This window comes from Varanus komodoensis, unplaced genomic scaffold (assembly GCF_004798865.1).
Source record: "Varanus komodoensis strain SLA01 unplaced genomic scaffold, ASM479886v1 scaffold5, whole genome shotgun sequence".
NCBI classification, from domain to species: domain Eukaryota; kingdom Metazoa; phylum Chordata; class Lepidosauria; order Squamata; family Varanidae; genus Varanus; species Varanus komodoensis.
This window is the reverse complement of record NW_025336087.1, coordinates 30,503,286-30,518,535: the sequence shown is the minus strand read 5'-3', so window position 1 is coordinate 30,518,535 and position 15,250 is coordinate 30,503,286. Positions and strand designations below refer to the sequence as shown.

Sequence of the window (15,250 nt, the reverse complement as noted above, 5' to 3'; positions counted from 1 at the left end):
GTTGCTTCTCGACCCTCATATAGGTTTCTCAAGAGACAAATAAGATGGTCTGGTACTCCCATCTCTTTAAGAACTTGCCACAATTTGTTGTGATCCACAGAATCAAAGGCTTTAGCATAGTCAATGAAGCAGAAGTAGATGTTTTTCTGGAATCCCTAGCTTTCTCCATGATCCAGCATATGTTGGCAATTTTATCTCTAGTTCCTCTTCCTCTTCGAAATCCTGCCTGTACTTCTGGTAGTTCTCGGTCCACATACTGCTGGAGCCTAGCTTGTAGGATTTTGAGCATAATTCAGCGAGCCTGTGAAAGAGTGCAAGGGATATGATTTAGGTCATACCTGAATGGCCTAGTGCTTTTCCCTACTTTCTTCAATTTAAGCCTAAATTTTGCAACAAGAAGCTCATGATCTGAGCCATAGTCAGCTCCTGGTCTAGCTTTTCTGACTGTATAGAGCTTCTTCATCTTTGGCTACAGAGCACATAGTCAATCTGATTTCTGTGTTGACTGTCTGGTGATGTCCATGTGTAGAGTCGTCTCTTGGGTTGTTGGAAAAGAGTGTTTGCTATGACCATTGTATTCTCTTGACAAAATTCTACCAGCCTGTGTCCTGCTTCATTTTGCACTCCAAGGACAAACTTGCCTGTTATTCCAGTTATCTTTTGGCTTCCTACTTTAGCATTCCAATCCCCCATGATGATAAGGACATCATTTTTGGTGTTAATCCTAGAAGGTGTTGTAGGCCTTCATTGAACCGGTCAACTTCAGCCTCTTCAGCACCAGTGGTTGGGGCACAGACTTGGACTACTGTGATGTTGAATGGTTTGCCTTGGATTTGAACTGAGATCATTCTGTCATTTTGGAGATTGTATCCCAGTACTGCTTTTCCTACCCTTTTATTGATTATGAAGGCTACTCCATTTCTTCTGAGGGATTCTTGCCCACAGTTGTACACTTGATGGTCGTCTGAATTAAATTCACCCATTCCTGTCCGTTTTAGTTCACTGATTCCTAAGCTGTTGATATTCAGTCTTGTCATCTCTTGTCTGACCACATCCAGCTTGCCTTGATTCATGGATCTTACATTCCAGGTTCCTATGGAGTATAGATCTTTGCAGCATCGGACTTTCCTTTCACCACCAGATACACCTGCAACTGAGTGTCCTTTCGGCTTTGACCCAGTCGCTTCATTCTTTCTGGCGCAACTAGTACTAGCCCTCCGCTCTTCCCCAGTAGCATATTGGACACCTTCCGACCTGAGGGGCTCATCTTCCGGCATCATATCTTTTTGCTTTTTGGTACTGTCCATGGGGTTTTCATGGCAAAGATACTGGAGTGGGTTGCCATTTCCTTCTCCAGTGGATCACGTTTTGTCAGAGCTCTCTGCTATGACCTGTCCATCTTGGGTGGCCCTGCATGGCATAGCTCATAGTTTCATTGAGCTACGCAAGCCCCTTTGCCACAACAAGGCAGTGATCCATGAAGGAGAGGATCACTTACAGTCAGACACAAATGAACAGCTGAACAACAGCAAGTAGCTATGCTTTTTCCTATTGCTGTAACATTCTTGCCAGACACACTGCAAAGGATGTTTTGCAAACTGCTCGGCACATCTGGATGTTTCATCGCATGGCCCGGCTATTTATGCATCCATATGAATAATTTTATGATAAGGCCACCCTTGTAGTCTGTTCATGTAGCCTGCTGTGCTCTTGTATAAATAAAGGAGAAATTTAAAAAGCATCCATGTTATAAATCTCTTTATAATAAGCAGATGTGACAAACCAATTATGTCAGCAGGTCTGCAGCCACCAGTCTTGTTAGATGTGCAGCTAGCTGAGAGTGCAGGCAAGGCAACCTCGCCAATCTACTCTGAGGCAGATGTCATTGTATAAAGCAAATATAATTCAGAGCTGGATAGCTGCTGTTTAGAACTGCCACACATAATGTGTGTCTGGTGTTTGAGGATGAGGCAACAGAATTAGTGTCACAGTTTTTTTAGTGCTAAATAAACAATGGCACTACCACACTGTCGACAGATACATACATAAGCAAATCCAAATACACATACAATTACACACAAGTTATATAATATTGTCTTTCCGAGATGGATGCAAAGCAGAAAACTTAGTAGAGAAGGAGACAGCTTTCAGAAGGAATGTGATTATTCATACATTTATTTTCTACAGTGCTTTTTCAATGTACAAAGTTCATCTGTTATCTACTTATTATCCAAAAATCCCGAGATAAATTAGGCTAAGAGAAAATAGTTTTCCGTGGAAAATTGTAGCAGAAAAATGGTCCTATCAATGAAGAATAGGTTTACACTCTCCTTAAAAGATCAGCCCAAAAGACTGGGAGTGCTCCTGAACCATGCAAAATTAAAATAAGATGAAAACAAACCCCAGTTGGTAGCCATGGCCTAGAGCTCTTTCCACCAGATGAACACATGAAGGCGCTATCTACTGAACCAGATCATTTCTCTATTTAGTCTGGTCTATTTGTCTATTTAGTCTGGTATTTTCTGGTATGACTGGCCACATGGCTCTCCAATACCATAAGAAGAAACTGCCATAGCCTGGATACAAGAGATCAACTTTTAGCTTGAGAAGCCAGGAAGTGAACTGGGATTTGGTCATGCAATCCAGGTTCTCTCCATTAACAAAGTCCAAATGGCTAGGCATGAGTGTTTCACTTACTTTTGTAAGAACATGTAGACTTGACTCAGATCAAGACCATAGCAATTTGGAAGTGGAGGGGATTAATTTTTAATTATAATAATTATTTAAAAAGCAGAGGAAGACTTCATAGGCTCTTCTTGGAAGTTACTGTCCTATGCATCAACTGAGGCCATAATCCCATGCACACAAAGTGGGACTTATTCACAAGTACAAACGCATTAGACTGCATTTTTGCAAAACAAAAGGCAGACAGTCATCAGCTATGCTTGGGTAGTCTTGAGTAAGTGGGGATTATTCTGTTACACTATTCTAGAAGAATGTTCAGAGATGCTGTGAATTGCTGAAAACTGTGTCATTTCTGGAGCAGACCATGGAATATTTACAACTCATCTGCAAAATTAATTGCACTAGTTTTTTGTTAACTTCTGAGAAAAATTGAAGGTACTGGTGATCACTGGCCCAGTTTGACAAGAAACCTACTGTGCCTTGTGCCCTACAGTGTAGATCAGGGGAGGCTGGAATTCAGAGAGACTACGACCTACCTGGAAATTATCTATCCATGTGTCAGTATTTAACCTTTAGGTTGCATTAAATTACATTTAACTGATTGTTTTTAGTGGATTAACAACAAATAATATAATTCTTTTTACTCAACATGTTACATACACATGCATCCTTCAATAGACTACATAAGTGTTTTGGCTAACCCTTTTTGTTATTTTTCCTGTGCTCATTATTGGCTGCGTGGCTTAAGACTGAATGATGGCCTACAGGCCTCCCTAACCTGATGTGATGTGGTAGATTAAATTTCAGAATCTGCAGTCCATCCATAGGCAAGCTAGTAATGTAATTGTAAGGGAAGAAGGCTATGTCATATAGGACCCATAGGGGTCTTCCTGAATAGGAATTCAAGGACCCCTCTGGAAAGGGTGCCCTAGTTTTTCCAGTGCGGTGGACCAACACACAACCATTCATACTGTTAGAGGATGGAAATGGGCCAAAACACTGCAATTTTACTATGAAGTCATTTCATTATTTATTTCATTGATTAAATGTTTTCAGAGTCCAGGCCTCTGTGTACTGCACTGCTTTGGGAAAATTAAACACATAAGAGACTCAAAGTGCTGTTTGTTTGTTTGTTTGTTTCTAAAATTGGAGGATTTGATCAAGGCTGAAGAAAATGAAGTACTTGCGATGGAAGTTATTTCAAGTTTCATAATCAGGATCAACATGTAAGGTGTTTAAAGCAAGATTTTTATTGTATATACCAGGTTTAGAGTTTCTGCGTTTATTTATTACTTTAGACATATTCTGAATTATCGCAAGCAGTATTGTTGCCTTTGTTCCTCAGGATACATGCTCATACATGTGAGTAGGTGTCTAAAAGAAAGTAGTTTGACAAATACATACTTTGCCAGCTAAAAAAGATTTATCTGATATGGCTGTTTGGTAGAGCTGAAACCGAATTATCTGGGAACCAAGGAAAATATTCCAGAAAGTCCAAAATTATTCTGAACTAGAACAGAGAGAGTTAATGTATTCCTTCCAGATGAGAAAGTATTACTTTTTACAATATACAAAGTTTCTTTTTACTATCTCAGTATTTTCTGTTTATGAGAGATGGTGGATTTCTAAAGTCTTTCAAAGGTTTCTTATCAGTTGAAGCCTGAATACTTGAAGGAAAGCACATTTGCAAAGCAGTACGTTGTCTTTTAGCCCCACGACTCCCATTAACCTTATGTTCAGATGAGTAGCTAGCCTTTCACAATGCTTTGAATTTTGCCTCTTATGACTCTTCTTTCTGCTTCTTATAATGAGAAGCAAAACATGTCCCTCTGAACACAATAAAAAGAATGAAATTTAGATGCAAGATCTACTTTTAGAAACTGCAAATTGGTTTTTGAAATAGATGTAAACTGAACAGAAAAAAAATCCTTTGAGCCACAGTATTCCCTCCAACTGTTTTTAGGAACATTTACATAAATGCAGGTTTGCAAACATAGCCTAGCAGGATCTGACCTCCAAATGTATTCACAAAGTAGTCTTGGAGGTATTAAAAATCCTCTTTGGTTGGAATCCAATACAAAGATTCTTTTAAGATAAACATTGGGGTGGGACCCCTGGTAAGGACTATTGGCAAGTCTACAGAGATGCTTGAAGTGGGACTTACTACAGCATGGGGAGGGAATGGAAATAAAGAGTAGTATCCTCTATCATATCTCGGAAGCCATGTGTTTCAGCTTAGCTAACTGAATATGTCCATGATAATGGCATGTGTTCAAGGTAATGGAATATATTACAACTCCAGGGTAGGGTTAATGCTTCACTGGACTAGAAGTAAATTGTCAGGAAATCAATAAGTATCATCCAGAGTAGGGTATTTTATAGGCTGTACCTACTAGAAAAAGTGAACATTATTGAACTTTTAACTCACAATTAAACTTACCAAGGTCCAGTCCCTCACTCTAGAAAGTAATTTTGACTATCCATCTAGAGCAGCTGTAGCTGAGTCTTTCCTTTTAAATGTTCTCTGTGACCCTAACCAAAGTGTCTTGATTGTACTACTTGCTTTTGCTTAATCACTTAAATGCTGGGCTATATGGCTTTGGGCCAGTGGATTATGTTTCTGCTTTGTCACTGGGAATAATTTTTCAATTGGATTAATTATGGTTAATACTGAATTTAACTGTGACTCAACAAGCTATATTTCAGTAATGAATATTCATCTCCATGTTGCTATTGTTCTGTTTGTCACCGTTTTGTTATCTGCTGCATTTTTTTCTCCTTTATTAAGATAGGAAAGTTGATTCAATACTGTGCTCATCCTTATTAATAATAATTCTTGAAATGTAAACATTTAGACAGCAATGCAAATCATTATTTTAGCTAACTGACATTTACAGTTCAGCATTTGGAATGAACACTAGAACAGCACCAAAAAAAAAAAAAAGGACCACTTATTCCACTGAAACTGTAATACTTCAAGGTGATAATGGTCAAGACTTGATCACTGTTGTAATTCATTTTTAATGATTAGTTTTAGAGCATTGAGGAAGCCTGATCACAACTAATGTTCAAATTTCAATTGCACACTAAGGATGTTAGCAATATTGCTTTTAGTGCAAAGAGCTATAAAGAATCAATTTTTCCTTGCATCTTCTTTAAGGCTATTTAAATATTTTTCCCCTTTAAAAATTGATTTACTCTATAATTTCAGGTTGCTTTCTGTCAATCAAGTTCGAAAACTACTACTGTAGAGAAATGTTTTAACCATTCAGAAAAATAATTTTTAAAAAACACACCAACATAAAGAGAACATTAACTTTTTTTCTAAAAAATGGGCTAAAAACATTCATCCAACTTTTGGAGAGCAGACTAGGGAAGACCAAAAGCAAAACCAGAATTTCCTTTTCTTGTAGCAAACCCCTCCTTTCCATCACTGATCTTCTCTGTTGTCTCATGTTCACTTAAAGCTTATTCTTTAAACTTTTAAAACTGTTCATGTTCTTATCTTCGTCGGCTCCTTGGCTTCTGCATTCGCCAAAAGCTACTTGTCTTTGAACTCTACTCCATTGTCCTAGCTTGTCCTTGTGCTTCCTTCTCATGGCTCCTTTTGCATGAACATTCCTTTAAATATTTGCCTGCCCACCTCTTGGTTTCAGTGTTCAAAATTATTTTTAAAATGAAACTCTTCTTCCCCGACTTCGTTCTTGACATACTTTATGTTTTCTACTTCTTCCTATTCTTGGTCTTGTTCTTGCATGGCAGACCCACCAGCCCCCCCCCCTTTTTTCATTCATTCATTCTTCCCCAGGCTACACAAAGTTTCACACTTCTTCCTGACATTCCTCTCTTTTTGATGTGCTTTTAAAGATTGTGATTCACAGGAAAGAACTTATGTGTATTCTGTATATCATAACACATAGCACATACTAAGTGCTTCTCTAAACAGGTGGTGGGGGGGGGGAGGAGAAGGAGAAACAGCACCAAGGAAAAATGTCCTGGTTGTAGCTGGAAAGTTCCAGTATTAAATTTGCAGGATTACACTAGGGATCAGTTATACCAAAAAATTTACAAAAGAAAGAATACTAAATCACTGGTGGGACACCCCATGTTGATCTTTGGGCAAATAACTCTAAATGCTATACTATATATTATATAGGTACTATTTATTTATTTATTTGATTGATTGATTGATTGATTGATTTATAACCCAGTTTTTTCTTATAAAGAATTCAAAGTGGCTTACATCATTCTCCTCCTCCTGCTCTCAATCCTGAGAGGTAGGTTGGGCTGAGAATCTGTGACTGGCCCAAAGTCACGCAGTTGGCTCCATGGCCGAGTGGGGACTAGATCTCAGGTTGCCTGAGTCCCAGTCCTCCTCTCTTAACCACTACACCACACTGGCTCTATACAGTGCTGTGCTTTCAGTTCTAGGGTGAGAATAAAGTGAGATAACCAAACCAGAACCAAAATGTTTGTTAACATTTCTTATTTTTGTCTTCAACCTTCCTTTCAAATGGATCTTCTTCATGCCTGTTTTCTGCACAGAGAACTTAACTTGGTAAGAAAGTCTGGTTTATTGTAACCTAATTTTATATTAAAATAATAACCAAAATGTTTTACAATAACACAGTGAACAAAATTACATCCATTGAAACAATAAAATACCAAAAGGCAGCAAGACTAAAGCATTAGCAAAAATAACATAAAAACAGCAGGGAACCAAATAAATATTAGACTGTAAGAACTGTATTTACTATCTGTCCAAAGATGGAAGAAAGAGGCTGCTGGATGAATTGCCATCAGAAGGGAATTCCACAAATTCAAAAGATTAATTACAACTTTGGAATGGGAAGAGCAACCATTTTTAACCCATTGATCATGCCACTATTATCTTTTTTATAGTGTGTATACAGAATGAGGAAATGTTTTATGGAATCTTTTGCTTGTGAAATGAAATGAAATGAAAATGAGAAGAAGCCCCATATCTGCAGGTGGACATTAGTATTAGGGATAGCCTTTGCAGGTAAAAGGAACTGGCATGCACGGCCTTCTCCAACACAGGTTTTCATTCTTGTTACCCTTTGGTATCTTCAGAAATAAAATTAAGATCCTTATTTTGTGCTTGAGTTTTAACAGCAACCAGCCTTTTGCAGACCAAATATGTTAGCTGTAACAGACAGCAGATCTGCTGACCAGTACCATCTCTACTAATATTTCTGTCTGATCTCTGCATGCTTGCCCCTATCCATGCTTTGCTGGAAACTTACTTCAGGCAGAAAAAGAAACAGAGAAATACAATGGGCATGCTTACCTATTGCAAAGATCAAAGATAAAGAAATATTTTATAATAGGTGATCTGCCCTCCCATGAAGGTTTCTTACTGTATTTTAAAACTTGACTAATTAGTATCTTGCAAGTGACAAGAATTCAGTACAGTGCTTTTGTGAGATGTACAGCTGTGGGGAACATTTACAACATGATGTGAAGGAAATTAGGCATTCAATTCCAACTAATGAAAGGATACAAGGCTCGGATCCCCCTGGTATTACGCTTTTTTTTAAAAAAAAGGTAGTGCTTAAAAACCATAGCCATTTTCAATGAGACATCCAATGATATATTATGCAGTTCCTTATAGGAAAGATTTGCTAAGTACATTTCATTTATGCTGATAAATCATACTTTGAATAGAAAGGAGTTCTAGAAATAAATAAAAAGCAAGAAAACTGAAATAAATACCTAGATAACAGGAAAAACTTTTCTACCCAATCCCAGTTGCAAAGTTATGCCAGCTAAGACATTCATTTGCACTCCACCATTGAATTTATATGGTCCTCCAACTATTTAATGAAATGGAACTGTATACTAATGACATAGTCACCAGTCCCCATCTGAAGTAGCTAATATATAGCTCCATGTCAGAGCTTTTTAGATGTTGTTCCTGCTTTATCCACATTATGCTATGCTGCTGGCATTATGTCAGCTACATGAACAAAGTTTGGTGCTTAAAACTGGGTGAAATATCTAAATTAGAACTCAGTGTCTTGTATCAATGAACTACAGTAGGAAAAGAGAAACAATAAAAGTAATTAAAGAAAATTATGGAGAACTAGGTTCAGGCTTAGAAGAGATACATGTGTGTTTGCCTGTGTAAGATTTTGTTTGTGATTTAGGCATGAGACTATAGCACTTGCTGTCTGGTTTACATGTACAGAAACATAACACAAATTAATTGGATTACATTTGAGTTTAAATGCCTGATTATTTAGGGAAAGTTTATATTCTTGGACCCTGCTTAATGTGTGTGTACTTGTTTTTGGAAAAAAAACCAATTAGGAGGAACTAAAGAATGAGCAGCCTTTGTAGAATATTATTTTTTGAAGTTATATTGTTGACAAAGGTAGATTAAGCATTGACCAAGTACCTAATGCCACTCACAGGGCAAGTGTTTGAAGGGCTGATTGTAGTATTTCGCATTTCTGTATTTTGTAAAGAGTATATACTGCACTGCATAACTTTCAACCACTGCAACTGAACTAGAAGAAAGATATGTCTAATTCTGTAAGAAAAAAATATTCAAGTGCAGCACATCATTAACATTAGAAGGGCAAAAATCTAATCCAGCCAAGGCCAACTGCTTTTAGTACTATTAGGCTGCATGAGATATTTTTATGCTTAACCTTCTCACTGAAATCAGTGAAAATTAAATGATGAGTTGTACTTGTGGTCACTGCAAGATGAATAGTACCTTGTTTAATTTCACTGCACTTCTACCAGTTTTGGATCTCCCAACCTGCTTGACATATCTAGCTTTCTTTAAGTTCAGCTGTAGCTGAAAGTGGCATTGCAGTTGTTACCCTTAAAGGTCTTTGTAATATGCAGATATGTGAAGTAATACCTAAAGGACATACAGATCAAAGATGCTTTACTCACCTTGCAACACCTGATAAATACCTGTTTATTTATTAGTAAGAAGACTTGGCACACAACAAATAGCAAAAATGTGAACTACACAGACTTTTAAGTGGGAGGAAAAGTGTGTTACAACCATTCATATTATTTTTTCCTTCAACTAAATAATCAATAGTAGTTATGTAACATTATACATATTAACCCAGGAGTATGGCCAATTGAACACCATGGGGCTTACTTCTAAACAGACCTGTAAAGGATTTGAACTCTGAGTTGTTGGGTTTTTCCTGCAATTTCAGATAACAGACATCAACAGAGTAAGAAAAAGTGCACTGCAGCCACTAATTCTAAGATATTAATTTTTAAATAAATTCAGTGTCATGTGATCCCAACCCTTAAGCAACTTTCACCACAATTAAGAAGGCCTGCCTTCAGAAAATATTTAAAATTTCATACAGTGACAGTGAGTTTACTTACTACATAGGATGAGGTTCACCAACATCTGTGAGGACTCAGTTCTCCAATACAGTTCTCTATTATTAAATGTGCATTATCACCTTAATATTATCATATTTATATCATAATTATAAAGCATCACAACAATAAAAATAGATCATATTAGTTATCAGCCAATTCTTTCTGTTCTAGTTAAGCCATAATAAAATGAAGTCATATTTGGAAGTTTTAAATATTACTTTAAATAAAAGTGAAACAAATTATGTTCGACATTATGCTATTGCAAGGTGGTGATACCATTTAAACTTCTCCTTAAGATTCTTCAAAGGTAAGAAGATAATGATTACAGGGAATCTATGTGACATAAAATACAGAACCACTAATACTCATTGGAGTGGAAAGCTGAATGAGGAGTTATAGCATCAAAATTTTAGAAGAATCCAGTTGTGCCACTTATAAGAAATGTGTCAATAAAGAGAAACTTACCTTTCACAAGCTCTGACAGTCCATGCAGCAATTATCCATAAGGAGATACTAAAAACCAAGAGTACAGTTCCTGGGCATATTGTCATTAGAGTCTTCATAACAAAACGAGTATTGAAGTTTATCTTATTTAGTGCTCCAATGCTTCTGGATGAGGCATCAGTGAAAAGTTTGCTATGCAAAAGCATAACTCTGGCAATAAGATATAGTCTTAAGAACATTGGTATGGATAAAATAATATCCACATCAGCTATTGTCGTAGATGGGGTGTAGGAGAAGGCAAGCCGGGCTGTCCATGTAAATGTATAATTGCCAGGGATAGGATGTATAGCACACACCAAGATTTCCAAGCAGATGAAGAAAATGCGCTCATAAGTCATGGCTATTCTCCAATCATCAGCTCCATTGTCCACCATAAATAACTGCAAAAGAAATGCAGAAGGTAAACATCAGTGAAACATTGTCAGGATTTGTCTGAAAGAAGCAGCAATATTCTTAAAATATAATTTTCAAAAATTGTCCAAATTCACTATACATTCAAGTATTACTTGGCCTTTAACTATCCATGCACACACAATAAATATTAGAATGTAAGTTGGATCTATGCTGTTGAGGTTTTTCATTATGAAATTTTGTATTTTTCCACCCAAATATTACCATCTCACAGGCCTTCTTACTGATTCTCACTAAAACTTGGGCCACCTTTACCTTGCTACATTTCAAATAGCTGCAGAATTCAAGCAAGAATTATGTACTTAATTAAAAACAGATTAACACATGCCTACACAGAAGGAAGTTTTACTGAGATCAGTGGGGCTTACTCCTAGGAAAGTGGATAGGTTTACTTTAAGTGCCCATTTAGTAACTTCAGCTGATGTGAGCTTTAGTGAACTGATGTTGTACAAAGATATTATGATATTATGGTAAACATTGGGAAAATTCCAGTTGAGGCATGGCTCAGGTTACTGCTTCTCCTGTGTTACTTCAGAATTATAGCTATCTGGGATGTGGCCATCTTGGAAAACTGATTGAGATCCAAGGATTGCTCCTGATGTGTAGGATTTAAGCCTAAGATTTTTCTTTAAGGGAAAACACAATTTTTATATTTGTGTACATTAGAGAATCAATCAATATATTATTGTATTGGTAAATGTAACCCTAGTTTGATAAGAAAGAAGTGTGACATACATCATACCTGATTGTTCAAATTAAACAATGTCCTGTTGTGTCCATACACTCCTAAGACCTACTGCTTGTGCAACAGGGCTTGTGCTATTCTAAAGGCAAACTGAAATAAACCAAGTTAGACGGGCACAGGCCAGTGGAGTTTGTAGATGGTCCCTCTGCTGAACAGACCCAATCCGGAAACAAGTATTTCTTCTAATTTCTAGGGTTAATTTTAAAAGCACAAAAGCCACCTTGCAATATCAGAGGGAAGGAACCAGTGGAGGCAGATCAGCATTGCTGGATATTCCATGCCTAATCCTCCAATGATGCATAAACAGCAAGCCATCACATTAACCTTTGAGGTCAATGAAAGTGTTGGCATCAGTAAAACATAGTACAGAATGAATATAAGTTTTCTGACAGTAGAACAAATCTGAAAACATCAAATTGTTGTTCTAAAGGTTACACTATCTCACCATCCCCTCATTGATTAAAATATTACCTAACACCAAAGGAATATCAACCAATGGAATGACGTGATCATATTTAATTAAGTGGGGAGCTTTTGCCCAGTGATTAAAATCAGACTGATTAAAAGAAAAAAACGCACTATTTTCAGTTTCCTACATTATGTCTACCTGCATCCGCCAATCTTCTTCAAAGAAGCATAGCTTTCCTATTCATATGCTGCCACAACTATTTTGTTCTTTCAGTTGCCAACTCTGTCTTGAAGTGTTTTGTATGAATGTACTTGAGATACTCATTAAACGCTGCAATGCTATATGCACTTACCTGGGAATAAGTCCCACTGAAGTCAAGTAAGTCCCACTGAGAAGACATGCATAAGATTATATTGCATCGAGCATTCGCATTTACCTTGCATTTATACCAACATAAAGAAATCCACTTGCAGAAAACAGTGTTTCACTGCAAGTGGGAAAGTATTCTTTTCTTCTTCTTCCCATCCATTCACTAGAATGGAAAATAAATACATACACCAGCCTTACGGCTGGCAAATGTTGAGTCTGTATCAGCAGAATAGGTAGATTTTTGCATCTAGTGGATCAACACCTATCTGGACAACCTTGACACACCTGCTTTTCTCCCAGGATGGGTGCAGCATCACCAGTGGAACATACATACCAGCATAGTTTTAAAATGGCATATCAGGGGCCTTCAGCAGGAAAAAGAACCATCCTGACAGGAGACCTCAATGTTCACCAACAGTGGCATTAAACCAAAATAACCTTCAACTTATTCCCTTCAGTATGAACACTTACGAAGTAACCAGATATAATAACCAATACAGGTATAAATGCAGCCATCCACAGCAGATGACAAAGCCATACACAGGATAGGAATGCACAAATCTATCTATTTGGTTTCAAGTGTATCATTTTTTAAATCTTAAATTCAGTCCATCATGAGTTTTAAGAGGTTTTTCATTCTTAGGTTTAAGTTGCTCCTATCTTTTACAATTTTTAAAAAGCATGAAAATTTGTATACATTTTGTGTGCGCTTTCTTCTATGCAATGTTGTACGATACACATATTTTGCAAGTAAATTTCTTAACATAATGCAATTTAATTGTTTTTTCACTAATATACGTATTTTTGGATTCATGTTTCCCTATTATACATATTTTATACACATTTTTGATTCAAGAACTCTGCTGTAAATCTCAGAGAAGTGCAAGTATCAAAGAATAGGTGAATTTTGGTTGAAAATGCAAAAATTAGATAAATTTTCATTAAAAAGCAAACCAAATTAATTTCTCTGTCACTCCTAGTTGGGGTTGTTTGGTGGTTTTGCTTATTTGAGTCAGGGAAGGATACCTGGTATCCCTTAGGTCTGTCAGTGGGAAATACAAATATATGCTGCTCTACTAAACAGTTTAAGCCAAATGTGTTAAATCTGAAATCCATTTTTATAATGAGGGCTCAATGTGTTCTTTCTTTAAAAATAATAATTGAGGGTCCAGTTCAATTGTATCCATATAATCATTCTGCCTGATCTTAACTCTCTCGTTTTGTTTTTCACATGCATAGCTCACCTTGCGACTGACGCTACGCAGTGCTTTCCACCCACCCCAATGAAGAGACAGTGCCTTAGTCCAATGTGTATCTAGAAGCCAGTTTGCCTGCAAGTCCGTACCCTCTTGTCACATGGCCTACTATTTACTGCTGTCTACTTCAGTTCTCTAGTCAGTTTGCAACAACACACAAACTACAAATAGAGTAAAAACCACATAAGCATTTCACCACATATACACAAAATTGAAAACAGAATTCCAAAAAATTTGAACAGTTACACTGGAGACCTGGGAGATCTGAGTTCTGCTCCCAACTTAGTTGTGATGCTCACTGGAGGACTTTGGGCCAGTCACTTACTCTCAACCTAACCTACCTCACAGGATTGTTGTTATGAAGATAAAACAAAATGGAGGGGGGCTATGTAAGCCACATGGGTTCCTTGCAAAAGGAAAAAAAATGTGTAATATAAATGTGATATAAGAATAAAAATCCTTTAAATCCTATTGAGTGCTTCAGAAAAGAAGGTAGTCTAGATCTGGTGCTGAAAGGGTGGTACCAGGTGAACTTCAGAGGGAAGGTCACTGCATAATTGGGATACCACCACTGAGAAGTGCCTCCCCCTTGTTGCCACTCTCCAAGCTTCCCTTCTCAGAGGCCTCAGATGTTGAACACAGTGCTCAGACTGTTCAGGTTGGGAAAAGTGTTCCATCAGGAATTGTGATCCCAAACTGCATAATTTTTTTAGATTAAAATCAGGATCTTGAATTGGGTTCATAAGCACACAGGCAGACAAAGCAAGTTACCTGGAATTCATATTGTATGTTCAGACTTTCTGGTCCTGCTTATTAATTTGGTGGCCACATGCGACACCAGCTGCAGCTTCTGAAGAGTCTTCAAGGACAGCCCTACCCCGAGTGTATTGCACTAATCTAAGCTGGGCATTACCTGAGTACAGATTACTGGAAACAAGCTACCCCTGCCCAGAAAGTGGTGTAGCTGGGCTGCTAGCAGGAGCTGATAGTTGACTCTGTGTAACACTAAGGCTACTTGAGCCTCAAGTGACAAAGATGGCTCATTTAGGACCTCAAAATTAGAAACCTGCTCCTTAAGTGGAGTTAAACCCCATTGAAAATAGGTTGAACAGCTTTCATCTAAACCATCAAATGAACCACCTACTCAGAGTATCTCAGTCTTGTCTGGATTTAGTTCAATTTGTTAACTGGAGCTTGTTGGCCATGGTCCACTCAAGGGTATTGTCCAGGAAAGGAATATTTGCCACCAGCCTAGAGCAATTAAGCTCTTCCAGGTTTGAAATAAAGCAGTCTTGATTTAAATGGAAATTTCAACTGTGTAGTGATTTAGCTTAGAATAGCCATTTGTTCTAGATAGTTCTAGATAGTTTTGTTTTAGTTCTTTCATGTCATGTATTACACAATCCTGTGTCTGTTTATTCAGAAATAAGTTCCCCAAGGTTCAGTGGAACTCACTCCCAGGTAAGTGGGCAGAGGACAACAGCT

General features: G+C 37.4%; 1 protein-coding gene across 2 annotated transcripts in view; it reads right to left on the bottom strand.

Moving 5' to 3' along the window:
- The window catches only part of KCNN2 (potassium calcium-activated channel subfamily N member 2), a 78,553-nt gene that overhangs the window by 43,925 nt on the left and 19,378 nt on the right, over window positions 1-15,250 (bottom strand). For both annotated transcript variants that reach the window (XM_044446350.1, XM_044446352.1), the window contains exon 4: window positions 10,537-10,955. In XM_044446350.1, coding sequence (XP_044302285.1) covers window positions 10,537-10,955 — 419 coding nt within the window. The remainder of the gene's footprint in view (window positions 1-10,536; window positions 10,956-15,250) is intronic.